A 15581-nucleotide genomic window follows, 5' to 3' on the forward strand; every position below is an offset into this window, starting at 1 on the left:
ATATACATAGACATTTATATGTAGTATTTTTTTCTAGAAAAAAAGGATTCTTCTAATTTTTTTCCAATATTATATTTTATATATATATATATATATATATAATTTTTTTTTTCTTTTTTTTTGAAAGGATGCAAATATTAATGTTTGGATATGATAAAGATATTTAACATTTCTTTCAATTTATAGTTAATTCCAATAAATAAAGTTTATATTTTTGAATATTCCCAAAATTCACGATCTTAATTTCTCGTGGAAAATTTACCAGAAAAGTTCTTCCTCTTTGTAGAACCATCGTCCAAACCAAGGTCACTGATTAGTGTGTGTGTGTGCGTGTGTGTGTGTGTGTTGCAGGTGTTCCGCTGCCTTCCTTCTTCTCTGGTGAGGAACATGTCAGAACTAGAACAGTACCAGTCTAAACCAGGCTTAGCTCAGACCGACCTGACTCGTGCTCAGGAGGAACTGTGTAAGATCAGAGGCTTCCTGGTCCAGTTCCCTCTGGACTTCCTGTCTGAGCAGAACCTCATGCCCTCCGTGGGAACCAAGGAGGCCATGGTCCCCACGGAGATCTGGACATGAGGAACAAAAACCACAACAACAATAACAATCATTTCAAAGTGATTCAGAATCCCACGACGCAGCGGTTTTTCATTCTGGACTTTGGAGTCTTCCTCGTCTGTTGTCATCCTCACACTAATGTGCTTTTGTTTTATAAACAAAGAAGATAACGTTTGCACACATGGAGACGACAAACAGGAAGTTGGTGACGCCACGGAGATGAAACCATGTGGGACAGAGATGCTGACACTTTCAGTTTCTGGACAAAGACGAAGCTGAAGAGAAACCGAAGAGTTGTGGAGGAAATGTTTTAAAAACGTGATGAACGTTCAGCGAAAAATATTGATTTTCCAGGTGATTGATTGGATTTGTGCGTTTGTGACCTCACAAACAATAACAAATCCCCGAGTACGTTTTAGGACGTCCTCAGAGTGAGGTATCAGGAAAACCTCTGTCATATGAAACGGCATATTTCATAAATAAATCAAAAGCTAAATTAAACCAATCACCTGGATAAAAATAAATATAAAAGAGCAGGAGTGAAAAATACAGGAAATAACCAAACTTTGTTTGCAATCTGAGCAAAAAAGCTTAAGAAAACAAAAAAAATGAAATTACTTTTTAAAAGTCAAATTTGTTTTATTGTTCTAGTCTCTTCACATGTCGACGTAGATCATTATTTTTGCACTTTAGTTCTACGTTACATTTTGTTCCTGGTCTCATGCAGTCGAATAATGTCACTTTAATTTTTTTAGGCTATTCATTATTACTTTATTTGTGTGTAGGCCTTTTGTTTAAATGTTATTAATAATGTTTATTGTCAATGAAGAAAGGTTTTTAAGAAGATTGACGAGAAATTGAAATTTTCCTCCCGTTTGTCGCACCCCACCTGTCATACCTCTATTCCCCACTAGGGGGCGCACCCCACACATTGAGAAGCACAGCGATAGCTCAACGTTTCATTTATTTACATATTTATTCATCAAACATTACGTTGACATATCCTAACTTTAAAAAAATAATACAAAAAAACGGCTTTTAAACTTACTTCATGTGTACTTTCGGTTCCTTCAAAATAAAACACCATATGGCGTTTTACGGCCTGAGACTGCCGAGTCTGATGACTTTTATTTTGAAGCCTGAGGCCGTTTCATTTGACGGAGGTTTGTGATAAAAATACATAAAATCACTCCAAAAACACACAAAATGACGTCGCAAACATTCAAATAAAAACATACTAAAAGACGACAAAAATACAAAAAGACTTAAAAAACACACAAAATGACAACAATCATACACTAAAAGACAGAATTTTTACAAATGACTCCAAAAACACACAAAAGGACATTTAACTTTTCCATCAGCTGTTTTAAACACTTTCATTGGAGTTAAAACTCTTCAGCTCAGCTGTATCTTGAAGGTTTTTGTGTTGTTTTTTTCATATAAAATATATTTGCACTTTGCACGTTTGATGAAAGACGCTGACACATTTGTTCTGTTATCGTCACAGTGAAAAGAAGCTTCCAGGTTCTGCTGTAACACATTATGTTGTAGATTTAGGATCTGAAATCAAAAATGAACCAAAGTGTTTTGTTCAGAACCAATCAGAACGCGTCCTGCTCAGCAGATGGCGCCACCTTCACAGAAATACTGGAAAATGTCTATTTTTTTTTTTTTTTTTTTTTCAGTCTTACGACAATTTCTTCTTGTTTTATTGTAAAAAAAATTTAAACACTTAAAATGTATAAATGTTTCCTGCAGAGAACATGTAACTGTAACTAACAGCACAGGATGGAACCACATTTTTGGTGATTTATTGAAGAATAGAGTTATATTATAACAGAGTAAAATCGTTTTTATTCAAACCCAAACCATCAGTGATTAAATTTAATTCAGATGTAATATTTTTAAATGGGACCAGGAGTGAAAAAGTGTTGAAAAACATTGTTGTTTATTGTTTTCTTCCCACTCGATCGCTGTTTACTAACTTTATTTATGGAATATGAAATGTTTAACAGTCTTTAGATGTTTATTATTAGCTTCATATAGAAATGAATGAATATGAACATGTAATTAACCCCTGATTTCTTTTTCATATCCACATTTCAAGTTTCAGTCCACTCTGTTTTCTTCTATTGAACCCATTCAGTATGAAGTTATGTTTGTATTTGTACAGACAATATATTCAGTAAACAGTGTATCGATAAAGCTAACTAATAAATCAATCTTTAGGAACTTTGACTTTTGTCATTTTTAAGGAGCTGCACCGCATTATTATTCACCACCAGTATAACAACTTTGAAAACTGTTTTATCTGATATCCTTTATTATTCCCGAAATATAGCTTTTTTCCTCACAATATTTTCCTTTTTATAGTTTTAAAAGTTTATTCTCATAATATTACAACTTTTATCTCTCTTTTGCTCTACAAGTTTATTCTTATAATATTACGACTTTATTCTCCGTTTTATATTTTTTTACAAGTTTATTTTCATAACATTACGACTTTTTTCTTTTTTAAAAAAAGTGCTCATTTTATGACATTCACTTTTAGTTTATTCTCATAATATGATCTAGTATTTTAAGTATTTACCTCATAATAATGACTTTATTCTTTTCTCTTTTTTTACAAGTTTATTTTCTTAATGATTTTATTCTCATAATATTGTGACCTAATTATTGTCTTCTTGACATATTTTTCTTCTTTTTTACACGTGTTATTATTTATTTCCATAATATGACTGTATTCTTTTTTCTTATTTTGCATGTACATTTTTGCATGTAAAGTGTATTTTCATAATACATTTTTTTTTACAAATTTATTCTCAAAATAATATGACCTAATTCTTTACGACTTAATTTTATTTTTTTAAACACGTTTTTTTCTCTCATTTATTTATACGACTTTTTTATTTATTCCCATAATATGACTTTTATTTTCTCTTTTTTACATGTACATTTTCATAATATAACTTTATTCTATTTTTTGCAAGTTTTTTCTCAAAATATAATCTAATTATTTCTTTAAAAAAAAGTTTCTTCCTCATATTACGACTTTATTATTTCTCCTTTTTTACACAATTTATTTTTAATTTTTTATGTACTTGCTATAACTCCGCCCTTTTCTTTCGCAGCGCGAGGAAAACTTTGGGAGTCCCGACCTCATCAGCAAACCACGCCCATAAACGGGTGTTGCATAGTCAAGCCCCGCCCCTGCTGAGCTCTGATTGGCTGGCTGTGACAGCAGACACTCCGGTAGCTAAAGTAGATCCATTGAATCCATCCGCATCCTCAGCAGCAGCAGTAGAAGCTCCATCCACACGCACGGACACACACACACACACACGCACGGACATGGACCCGGAGGCGCTGGGACGCGCGGCGCCCTCCAACACGCACGCGTCTGCGCTGTAGCCGTGCGCTGTGGACCCACCGGAGAGCCTCTGATTCACCGAGCCTTCACGGAGCGGGACAGCCGAGCACCGAGGCACCGAAGCCCGCTAGAGCAGAGCCGCAGAGCCGCTCTCTCGACCTCCATCCATCCATCATGGCGAGCGACTCTCCAGCCCGGAGCCTGGATGAAATAGACCTGTCCGCTTTAAGGGTGAGAACCACCAGCTGAAAACCACATCACACACACTCACACGTAGCACCGGTGTGCGCGTGCGCGTTTCATGCACCTGACACAGGCGCGTGCACGTGTGAGTGTGTGAGACACTGATTGGATGTTTTATGCCTTTGAAATGTGAGCTTTGATCATCAGTGTGTGTGTGTGTGTGTGTGACCCACACACACACTGTAATTAGTGTATCCATTTGTGAATCTTGTGTGTGTGTGTGTGTGTGTGTGTGTGTGCCATCTAAAGAAGCAGCTAAAGACCTGTTTGCTGCTTTGTGTCTTCATGACACACACAGAGAGCACACACACACACATAGAGAGCACACACACACACACACACACACACACTGCTACACTCTGCAGTTGTTGTTTCTTTTCTTTCATTTTCTCACTTTCTTCTTGTTTTCTCCTGAATAATATTCACTCCTTTCAAAGATCATATTTTTTTAATCAGTACCGTCGTAATAATTGTTGCACACAGGTTATTTTAACTGTTTTTAATCTGAATAACCCAGAAACATATACATCAGTGATCTGTTCAGATGCTCAGGTTGTCAGTATTAAATGAGCTGTGATATTAGTGGGTGGTCCGATGACTGCTGATGACGTCACAAGAGCGGGCGAACGGCATTGGCTGCATTCTCCAGGTATACCCTGCTGCAGCCACGGAACTGTACAAGCGACGCCCCTACAACCACGCCCCCTACTACAAATCACGCCCTCGCAAGCCATTTTTCAATCCGCTGAGCTGTTAAAAAACGCCCACATGTACAAAGATGACGGAAGCAATTTTTCATTTAACCTCGAATTTAGCAGGAAGTGGAGGCGGTAGCGGTTATTGTTTATTAATGGAGGACATATATATATATATATATATAGTGTTTATTAATGGAGGACATATATATATATATATATATATATATAGTGTTTATTAATGGAGGACATATATATATATTTATATATAGTGTTTATTAATGGAGGACATATATATATATATATATATATATATAGTGTTTATTAATGGAGGACATATATATATATTTATATATAGTGTTTATTAATGGAGGACATATATATATATATATATATATATAGTGTTTATTAATGGAGGACATATATATATATATATATATAGTGTTTATTAATGGAGGACATATATATATATATATAGTGTTTATTAATGGAGGACATATATATATATTTATATATAGTGTTTATTAATGGAGGACATATATATATATTTATATATAGTGTTTATTAATGGAGGACATATATATATATATATATATATAGTGTTTATTAATGGAGGACATATATATATATTTATATATAGTGTTTATTAATGGAGGACATATATATATATATATAGTGTTTATTAATGGAGGACATATATATATATTTATATATAGTGTTTATTAATGGAGGACATATATATATATATATAGTGTTTATTAATGGAGGACATATATATATATAAAGTGTTTATTAATGGAGGACATATATATATATATATATATATATATATATATATATATATATATATAGTGTTTATTAATGGAGGGCATATATATATATATATATATAGTGTTTATTAATGGAGGACATATATATATATATATATAGTGTTTATTAATGGAGGACATATATATATATATAAAGTGTTTATTAATGGAGGACATATATATATATATATAGTGTTTATTAATGGAGGACATATATATATAGTGTTTATTAATGGAGGACATATATATATATAGTGTTTATTAATGGAGGACATATATATATATATATATATATATATATATAGTGTTTATTAATGGAGGACATATATATATATAGTGTTTATTAATGGAGGACATATATATATATATATATATAGTGTTAGTGTTTATTACAGTTTTTTTTGGATTACTTAAGCACGAATTTCAAAACACTACAGATCCTTTGCATAATTAAACACTCTTATAAAAACTATACACTTCTTTATCATATGAAACACACACGTTTCACATGACTGTACTCTGTTGCAGACTGAAGAAACTCATTTATTTCTCAACACGCCCAAAATGTTGACATGGAGATTCATATACTGAGACAAAATGTGACAAAAACAAAACAAACTAGACATGGTCTCTTCGTCTACTGTAGCTGGATCTGGTCAGAGAATTTCATCTACATCATAGACAATGTCGTCATTAACAAGACAGCTTGGAAAGAAACGTGTTGAATGATGAATCCACCCTTGCATTGCTGCTACCTCCATCTGGTCCCAGGCCTCCTCCATGGATTGGATGAGGGGTACCTCAGCCTGGAAACAGAGGTCATATACCTTCACCGCCATGACGAGAAAAACTCTTCTCTAGGGTTGAGGAATGGAGAGTATGGTGGAAGATATAAGACATGTGGATGTTGCTGAAACCAGTTCTGAACCAGAGCAAAGCGGTGGAAAGACACATTGTTCTAGACAACAATGTATAGAATATGATCCATTTGATGCTGTTATGTTGTGCTATAGAATGTAAGTATGAGTGCTGTGTTGTACGGCCCATATGGGCATGGTGGTGGAGGAGCCCATTCTGTGTAATGGCTGCACAGAGTGTTATATTACCCCCACGTTGCCCTGGGACATTGACTATAGCCCTGTGGCCAATGATGTTTCTGACCCTCCTTCGTGTTCTCGTCAGGTTGAACTCAGCCTCATCTACGTACATGAACTCATGCTGGATCTCCTCTCCATCCATTTGTAGAACTCTCTGAAGAACAGTATCAGGCACTGTGTAGATCTAGTATAGATATTACAGTATAAGATTATGAGACAGTAAACATGATCACACTGCTAAAGTGAATACATATCTCTACATAATCATGTTACAGTCGTTTCACCTCCGAAAGACACTGGATAAATGATCTTCATTTGAATATGGTTCTTTTTTATGATGCGTGTCAGTGTTGATGTCCAGACCTGATGGACATTGTTGAATATGGTTATTGATAATGTTAGCTTGGAGCTGATTGAGTGTTATTACATTGTTGGCTAAAACCATGTTTACTATCTCCCTCTCTTGCTGTTCTGTGAACATGGGAGGCCCCTCCCCCTTGTCGTTCCTGACCCTCAATCCTATGTAGAAAAAAAAGAACAGTTTACAATACAAGTCATTTCACAGGAAACAGTAACAGAAGTGCTGATAGTGCATATATTACAGTACTGTAAGCAGTTACTGAAACATGCAGATGTTTTTGATATTTTTATAAAACCTATTTTCCAGTAGAAATGTTCTTATCACACTTGTTACTGTATATCAGCTTAGATGTGACTGTACTCACAGTCCAGCCTCCCTCAGCGTCAGGCAGTGGTTGATAACGTGGTCAACCAGTGTTGATCTCATTGGTCAGATTAGGTCCTCTTTGAGAACCTTCTTGTCTTCCTCTTCCTCTACCTCCAGCATGGCCTCCTTCTCTTCCTCTGTTGATTCCTCTTTCTCCTCCTGGTCCTCCTCTTTCTCCTCGTCCTCCTCCTCTTTCTCCTCCTGGTCTACAATTAAACAAACCAGTGTTTTCACACCTGATGACTGTGTTGAACCAATTGGTGGACGGTGTGGTCATGTGACAGTCAGTGCTTTGGTATTTAAGGAAGTGACTTCATGATAGATTTATGTGTGTAATGTATGTTAAGTGTGTTTAATGTTTTACAAATCACTGTGTAGAGTTTAGCAACATGTGAGGTTAACAATGTGTTTATAGTTGTACAAATATAGGCTGATGTTTTACTTCTTCAGTGTAAGGTTTTACTAATAGTGTACGACTATTAATTTTAGTGTGGAAGCAATCCATAAAAAACTGTAATGGACAGTTGAGGTTAGTGAAAAGATTCATGTCCAGATATTGACTCAGGGGGATCAATAAGGCGTGGTTTGTAGTTGGGGGCGTGGCTGTGGGGAGGGGGGCGTTGCTTGTACAGTTCCGCGGCTGCAGCTCGAATTTTCTTGCATCTCGTTTTCAATGCATGCGCGTAGACTACGTCACTTCCTTCACTCGTAGACTTTACGACAGAGCTGCTGGAACGTGATGTTTGAATGGAAACTGATCATATGACGTTTGTTAAATATGTTAATAGTACACATTTAAATATGTGATGGTTTTGTGGTGTTTTTATTTAATTAAAACACAATACACAACACTGACAATCAAAAACAGAAAATAAAATAAAAACCAAAATAAATCTGAATTCACTCAAAACATACATTTCTAGTTCTTTTTAAATAGCAGGGTTTAAATATTCCACAAACTGCTGCAGCAGATGGAGACCAGACTAATCTGTCAACCCAGACACATTTGGTACTTACACCATCTCTACCTGTGGACCCTGAGGACCCCTGCAGAGCCACTTAGCTGCCCCCGATGTTGCCTGTCTGCATCCTCCGCTTTGTAACCCATAATCACCGTTCAATAAAAACAGTTCCATGTTAGCTCCATGTTAGCTAACATTTAGCTACATGTTTGCTACTTTTTTGCTACATGTTTTCTACATGTAGCATTTTGCTACATGTTTGCTACATGTTAGCTAACATTTAGCGACATGTTTGCTACATTTTAGTTACACGTTAGCTACATGTTTGCTTTGTGTTAGCTACATGTTTGCTACATTTTAGCTACATGTTAGCTAAATGTTTGCTACATGTTTGCTACACGTTAGCTACATGTTAGCTACGTGTTTGCTACGTGTTTGCTACGTGTTAGCTAAATGTTTGCTACATGTTTGCTACACGTTAGCTACGTGTTAGCTACATGTTTGCTACGTGTTAGCTAAATGTTTGCTACGTGTTAGCTAAATGTTTGCTACATGTTTGCTACACGTTAGCTACGTGTTAGCTACATGTTTGCTACGTGTTAGCTAAATGTTTGCTACGTGTTAGCTAAATGTTTGCTACATGTTTGCTACACGTTAGCTACGTGTTAGCTACATGTTTGCTACGTGTTAGCTAAATGTTTGCTACATGTTAGCTCTTCCTCTTTGCGTGGATAGTATGGCCTGTTTTCTCCAGGATCATCTCTCCTGCTCCTCGTCCGTTATCTCTTCACGTTCGTCTCCTTCTTACGTGATGATCAGTGTTCACAGAGGAAGAACACTGAGTGTTGATAAGAAAAACAAACACTTCCATTTGTAGGTTGTGGTGTTTCTAAATCTGTCCTCGTGGGACGAGTAGCGTTAGAAGATGAACAGGAAGAGAAACATGAAGACTTTGTGCATTAGGAGTCAGGACGTGTATGTCCTGTTCTTTCAGAGGCGTGATGCTAAGTGTGTATCTCTCACTCTCACACTGTGACTCACAGACACTTACAAGGACACACACACACACACACACACACACACTCACACAGATATGGCTAATAGCACGTGTGCAGATAAAGTCTGTGAGGAATGAATCAGTGGATTCAACAGTAGGATCTCATTCACAAAGTTTGTGTTTAAACACATTTACGCTCTGATTTTACACATTTACATGTTATACTTCTATGTTTCATCTTTTTTTCTGTTTAGATACTTTACTGGCTATTAAACTTCCTGAAATCCTACCAAACATGATAAATATGGTTAATAGAGTCAACTATTGTTATTAATGTCATATTTTATATGCTTCAGACAATTTATTTAAACGGGATGGTTACGCTTACGATTATTTTGTGTTTTCTAGTTTCATTTTGTGTATTTTTCCATCATTTTGGGAGTTTTTGTGTATTTTTTGGAGCCTTTGGAGTTCGTTATTTTCTCTATTTTATTGTTAATTTGTGGATTTCTGTTGTTTTGTGTGTTTTGAAAATCATTCTATGTATTCTTGAAAACCATTTTGTATTTTTTCTGTCATTATGCATGTCTTTATTATGTTTGTATGTTTTGGAAAATCTGTATCATTTTGTGTATTTTTCCATCATTTTGGGGTTTTTTTGTTGTAAATTTATGCATTTTTTGGAGTCGTCCGTATTTTTGTGTGAATTTTTTTTTTTTTTTGGAGCCTTTAGTCATTTTCTGTATTTTTTTTTATTATGTTATTAGTTATTATGTTTGTATGTTTTGAGTCATTTTGGGAAATTTGTGTCAAGTTGTGGGTTTTTTGTAGTCATTTTATGTATTTTTTGTTGTTGATTTTTGTTGTTTTGAAAATCATTTTATGCATTTTGTATGACAGAGACATGTATGTCTTTGTCATTATTTTGTGTGTGATAATAATGATAATAACAATATTACAAACTGAAAGAAATCTAGGTCATATTTCTACATTTAAATACGTCACATCCTTCTCTATTTCTATTTGCAATGTCTTTTAGTTCCTCTATTTTAACATTATAAGTAGCAAAAAAGGAAATGTTGAACACAAAGGAAAATCTAACATGGTTTTTCTTCTGTATTCATGTATTTATTGATACATTGATTGGTTTAGCACCAAAACCAATCAAATCAATAGAAACTTAAATTGTTAGGCTGAGACTTTTTGTTTTCCAGCTTTAGGTGAAATGTAACTGATCATGTTTATAATATCGTCTCAAATCAATCAAAAGCTCCTGAATTCCCCCCCAGTAAGAGCAGACAAAGAAACACACACACACACACACACACACGCAATATTTGACAAGTGTTAAGTCAACGAGTGGATCTGGATGGTCCAGACAGGAAGTAGGTCAGCTGGCGGTGGGGGCGGGGGCGGGGTGGGGGGGGGGTTGATCATGATGTGGTGGAGATGATGTGTCATTGTTTTTTTTTTTTTTTTTCACGTCTGCTGTCGTTACTCCTCTCCTCCATGCGTCCCTCGCTCCCCCGTGACATTCACATGTCTCGTTGACGTCGACCCCTCACACACCTGTGCACATGTGGAATGTTTGACTGCAGCGTTAATGTTACCCGCTGCTCCTCTGAATCACAACAAGGACAGACAAGGTCGCACAATGTTAGCATTTACAAACACACGAGTAGCTTTAGAACCGTGTGGCGTTCAGGGACATCAGGTGATGAAGGAAGGTCACATGATCAGAAGGAGGCAGAGTCAGAGCAACACAAACACAGAGAAATGAACGGAGGAGGAAAACTGAGACGTGGAGATTTTTACATTTTACTTTCTTTCTTTCCCTGTTTAAAAGCCTTTACAGGCTAATACATAATAATAATAATAATAAACTTCCTGAATGTTATATTTATATGCTTGCTTCATTTTTCCATCATTTTGTGAGTATTTGTTATTAATCTGTGCATTTTTGGAGTCATCCTCTGTATTTTTGTTGATTTATGTTTATTTACTGTAATTTTGTTTTTAAATTGTTGGTTTACGGAGTCATTTTCTGTATTTCCGTTGTTGATTTGTGTCCTTTTTTTTGGTCATTTTCGTTTGTTGTTGTTGATTTGTGTGTTTTGAAACAATATTTTTCCTGTTATTATGTATGTCTTTGTCATTATGTTTGCATGTTTTGAGTCATTTTGTTATTTTGTGAAATTTGTGTCATTTCATTTGTTTTTGTGGTGATTTTGTGTACACTAGTTTTTATTTTGTGCATTTTTTGTGGTGATTTTGTGTACACTAGTTTTTATTTTGTGCATTTTTCATCATTTTGGGAATTTTTGTTATTAATTTGTGCATTTCTGTAGTCCACTGTGTTTTTGTTGATTCAGGTATTTTTCTGTCATCTCTGATGAGTCATTCCTACGTCACGTTACACTTTTATGTTTGGTTTGAGTTTCATCGTCTTTCCCTGTTTAGATGCTTTACTTGATATTAAACTTCCTGAACAATAAACATGTTAAATAGGGTTAATAGAGTAATAACTACTGTTATTAATTTTACATTTATATGCTTCAGATGATTTACTTAAACAGGTGTGTTACGCTAAAATCATACCGGATTACGTTGCTAGAGTGATGTTAGCCACACCGCGAACTAGGGATGTAACGATTCACTCAACTCCCGATACGATTCGATTCACGATACTGGGTTCACGATACGATTCTCTCACGATTTATTTTACAAAATGGGACTGTAGACAAATAATGATTGAAAAATATTCCTTTATTTTTTGGGGGGAAAAAAATAGAAAATACTGTATTATTTTCCTTTTACTTTTCATTGTCAAAAGAATCCCTTGATAAACTATTCAAAACAATGCAATTTAACTAAAAATAAATCTTGAATGAAATGGATAAAGGAATAATACAAATGAAGAAGAAACCTATTAATTTAAATTCTGGTTCTATAGTAAACAATGCAAAACTACATAATAGTTCTTTTTCTTTTTATACAGTAAGTGCAACTGAAAATGTATTTTGTGCCTTAACAATTGGACTTAAAAAAAACAGTCTGCATTGTATTTACGTCAGATATTTGTTTGGACCAGCAGAGGACGCTGGTAACACTGTGGTTGGTTGGGATGCAGCTATTTTGTGCAGTGAAGAAGAGATGCTATGCTAGCAGACAGAGCTAATAGAAAAACGTGACTTTTACCGATATTCACATAATATTACAGATATTCTTTCGGTGCTAAAGGGGTAAGGAATCATTTATGAACATGTTTAAGAGTAGAAGGCGGCCAGAAATAAAGTAGTAGCAGATTCTGCCCGCCGCCTCAGCCTTTGGACAAGATAAGGATAAATAGATAACGCCCTCTGTTGTTTAAAAAAAGTACTGCGATTCAATTTTCAGAAAATTGATATGAATCGTGATACCTATGAATCGATTTTTAACTGCCTTACAATTAATTGTTCCATCTCTACCGCTAACCCTTAGCCACTTATTTAACTTTGAAAAATCCCAAAACATTATTTATGAAACTTTTTAATCACCCTCAGGTACTTCTGCTGTTAAATTCTCCATTCCAGTGGTTTTTTTCTTCTGTTTTCTGCGATAATAAATGTTACATGTCACAGGATAACACAATCATTACCTGATTCGTTACATTTCAAAAGAGAGTATTGGAGGAATTGCACATATTTGTCCATTTTTCACACTTTCCAGACATTCAGATACCTGTTTTCTGGTGTAAATGAGTGATTTAGTTCCAAAACATTATTTATGAAACATTTATAAACCTCTAACCGGAGAATCACCCTTTTTTTTGCCCAAAATCTCTGAGTTGCTACTGCTGTTTAATACCTGTATCACCAGATAATCTGATCACCAGTTCAGCTGATACACCAACTGTAAACCAGAGGCTTTTCACATTTGAATGCAGTCATAATAATGTGAACCAACACATTAAAAACACACTTTAGATCAAGCTTCAGTCACAGGATAACATGATTACTACTCCATCCGTTACATTTTTAATGAGATTATGAGAGGAATTTTTCACTCCCAGCTGTTTTCTGGTGTAAAATCTCGTGTAAATGTGTGATTTTCTTCCTAAACGTGCATGTGAGACATTCCCGTGTCGTGTTGGGGTCTGATTTTTGAATAGAAGAAAGATATTTTTCAGTTGAAGATGTAAATAGTAGACGTGACCAGTGGCTAAAGTAGTTCCCAGTGAGACCACATTCCTCGGCCCCCCACCATAGACTCCATAGTAACGGGGCCACGGCGCTGCCCGAGGCTTACACTGAGCTTATTCATGAATAGTCCATAATATACTGTAATGCAGTCTGTGGCCCCTCCCACCAGCGCCTGCTTCTAGTTGACCTATTTTTCTCCCCAAGTCACTGATGGAGCTGCTTTAAGTCTTTAATTCTACGTCGTACAAACACTAAACTGTGAAATATGGCTTTGCTTTGACACAGTTTGGCCTTTTTCCTTAAGCCCCCCATGTTTAAAAGAGCCAATAAATCTGTTATAGTCGACTATTACGTTGCTTTAAGCAGCTACAAATCCATTTAAGGACATCCATTCATGAGCAATATTTATTACAATATTAAGGAGCAGGATTTATGCTTTATGTTGTTGTATAATCTGTAAAATGTGTTTTCCTGCTGTTTGGTGAAGGTTAATAAAGTGACTTTACTTTAACAAACAAAAATACAGTTTAAAAAAAAAATATATAAATTATTTTTTAATTACATTTAACATTTAATTTAAAATAAATATTTATAATATGCATAATTAATTTAAATTTTTAATATACATTTAGTTTGCATCATGGGCTGTGGAGTTCTGTAGACGAATGCATAGAAGTATTTTTACTACGTTCTCATGACATTTATTTATTCATCTGAATAATATCCACTGTTATTCAGGAACGTTTATTATTATTATTATTATTATTATTATTATAGTCATCTTAAAGATAGAAATCATTGTTTTCATCAGAAATAAAATGGGTTCAAAGTGACCAAAAATGGTGGAAAATGTGGTGAAATGGGATTTTAAAAACCACAGAAATGAGTTTAAAGTTGTAAATTATAGTGGATAAAAACAGACATAAAACGTGATAAAAAAGGGTTCAAAGTGTCAATATTGGAACAATTAGTTTAAACTGGTAAATTATGAGTGAATGTGGTTAAACTGACTCCAAAAATTAATCATGAAATATGGTAAAAAAATAGGTTAAAAGTGACAATAATGGGTCAACATATGTGACATTAGGTGTAAAAGTGGTAGAAAGAGTTCATAAGTGATGAACATGTAGAAAAATGTGCAAATAGTCAATAAAATGTGATGTAGAAGTGTCAGAAATGGGAGAAATGTAGCAAAAATACATTAAAAGGAACAAAAATATGGCAAGAAAAAGTGATGAAAATAGGTTAAAATATGGTGAGTTTGGTGGAGTTGTAGAAAAAAGGTAAAAATAAGCAAAAATGGGCTGAAATTGTTAAAAGTTAAGTTTAGTTTCTGTATCTTCTGCTGCTCCAGTGTAAAGTGACTTTAACCATTCGATGTAATAAAGACTGTAATCTTCTCCAAAGCGTTTAGCAGCTGTAAAGATATAATAACCTACTCTATAGTACACACTAGGAGCTAAACGCTTCCTTTGTGTCACTGTCGTACGCTGCACGGCATTATGGGAAAAGAGTGATTGAAATGACAGGAGAATAGAATGGAATCAGAAACGTAGGAGAAAAAGATCAACGATGAGGGAAAGGAGAGGGTCACATGATCAACATTCATGTCAATAATGACCAATCAGAGCATTAACACGGGAAACTACAAAAAGTTTGAGTGAGATTTTAGTCATTTGTGTTTTTTTTGTTGACAGTTTGTGTTTTTTTTTGTTGTTTTGTGTGTTTTTTAAAATCATTTTATGCATTTTGTTTATTTTCTGTATATTTTCTGTCATTATGTGTGTCTTTGACAAAATGACTTAAAACATAAAAACACAATAACAATGTGTGCATTTTTTAAATCCTCTGTTATTTTGTTGATTAATGTAATTTTCTGCATTTTTTCGTAATTTAGTTTTTAAATTGTGTGTTTTTGGAGTCATTTTGTATGTGCGTTGTT

The 15581-nt window shown here is 34.7% G+C and overlaps 2 protein-coding genes across 22 annotated transcripts in view; both read left to right on the forward strand.

Annotated features, from left to right (window-relative positions):
- Positions 1–1566, forward strand: part of pld1a (phospholipase D1a) — a 42521-nt gene extending 40955 nt beyond the window's left edge. For all 3 annotated transcript variants that reach the window (XM_028438116.1, XM_028438118.1, XM_028438117.1), the window contains one exon: positions 352–1566. In XM_028438116.1, the coding sequence (XP_028293917.1) occupies positions 352–576 (225 nt within the window). In that variant the 3' untranslated portion in view covers positions 577–1566. The remainder of the gene's footprint in view (positions 1–351) is intronic.
- Positions 1567–3837: 2271 nt separating this feature from the next.
- Positions 3838–15581, forward strand: part of tnika (TRAF2 and NCK interacting kinase a) — an 83246-nt gene continuing 71502 nt past the window's right edge. For all 19 annotated transcript variants that reach the window (XM_028437413.1, XM_028437414.1, XM_028437417.1 and 16 more), the window contains exon 1: positions 3838–4159. In XM_028437413.1, the coding sequence (XP_028293214.1) occupies positions 4103–4159 (57 nt within the window). In that variant the 5' untranslated portion in view covers positions 3838–4102. The remainder of the gene's footprint in view (positions 4160–15581) is intronic.

Source organism: Gouania willdenowi, chromosome 22 (assembly GCF_900634775.1).
Source record: "Gouania willdenowi chromosome 22, fGouWil2.1, whole genome shotgun sequence".
Classification (NCBI taxonomy): Eukaryota; Metazoa; Chordata; class Actinopteri; order Blenniiformes; family Gobiesocidae; genus Gouania; species Gouania willdenowi.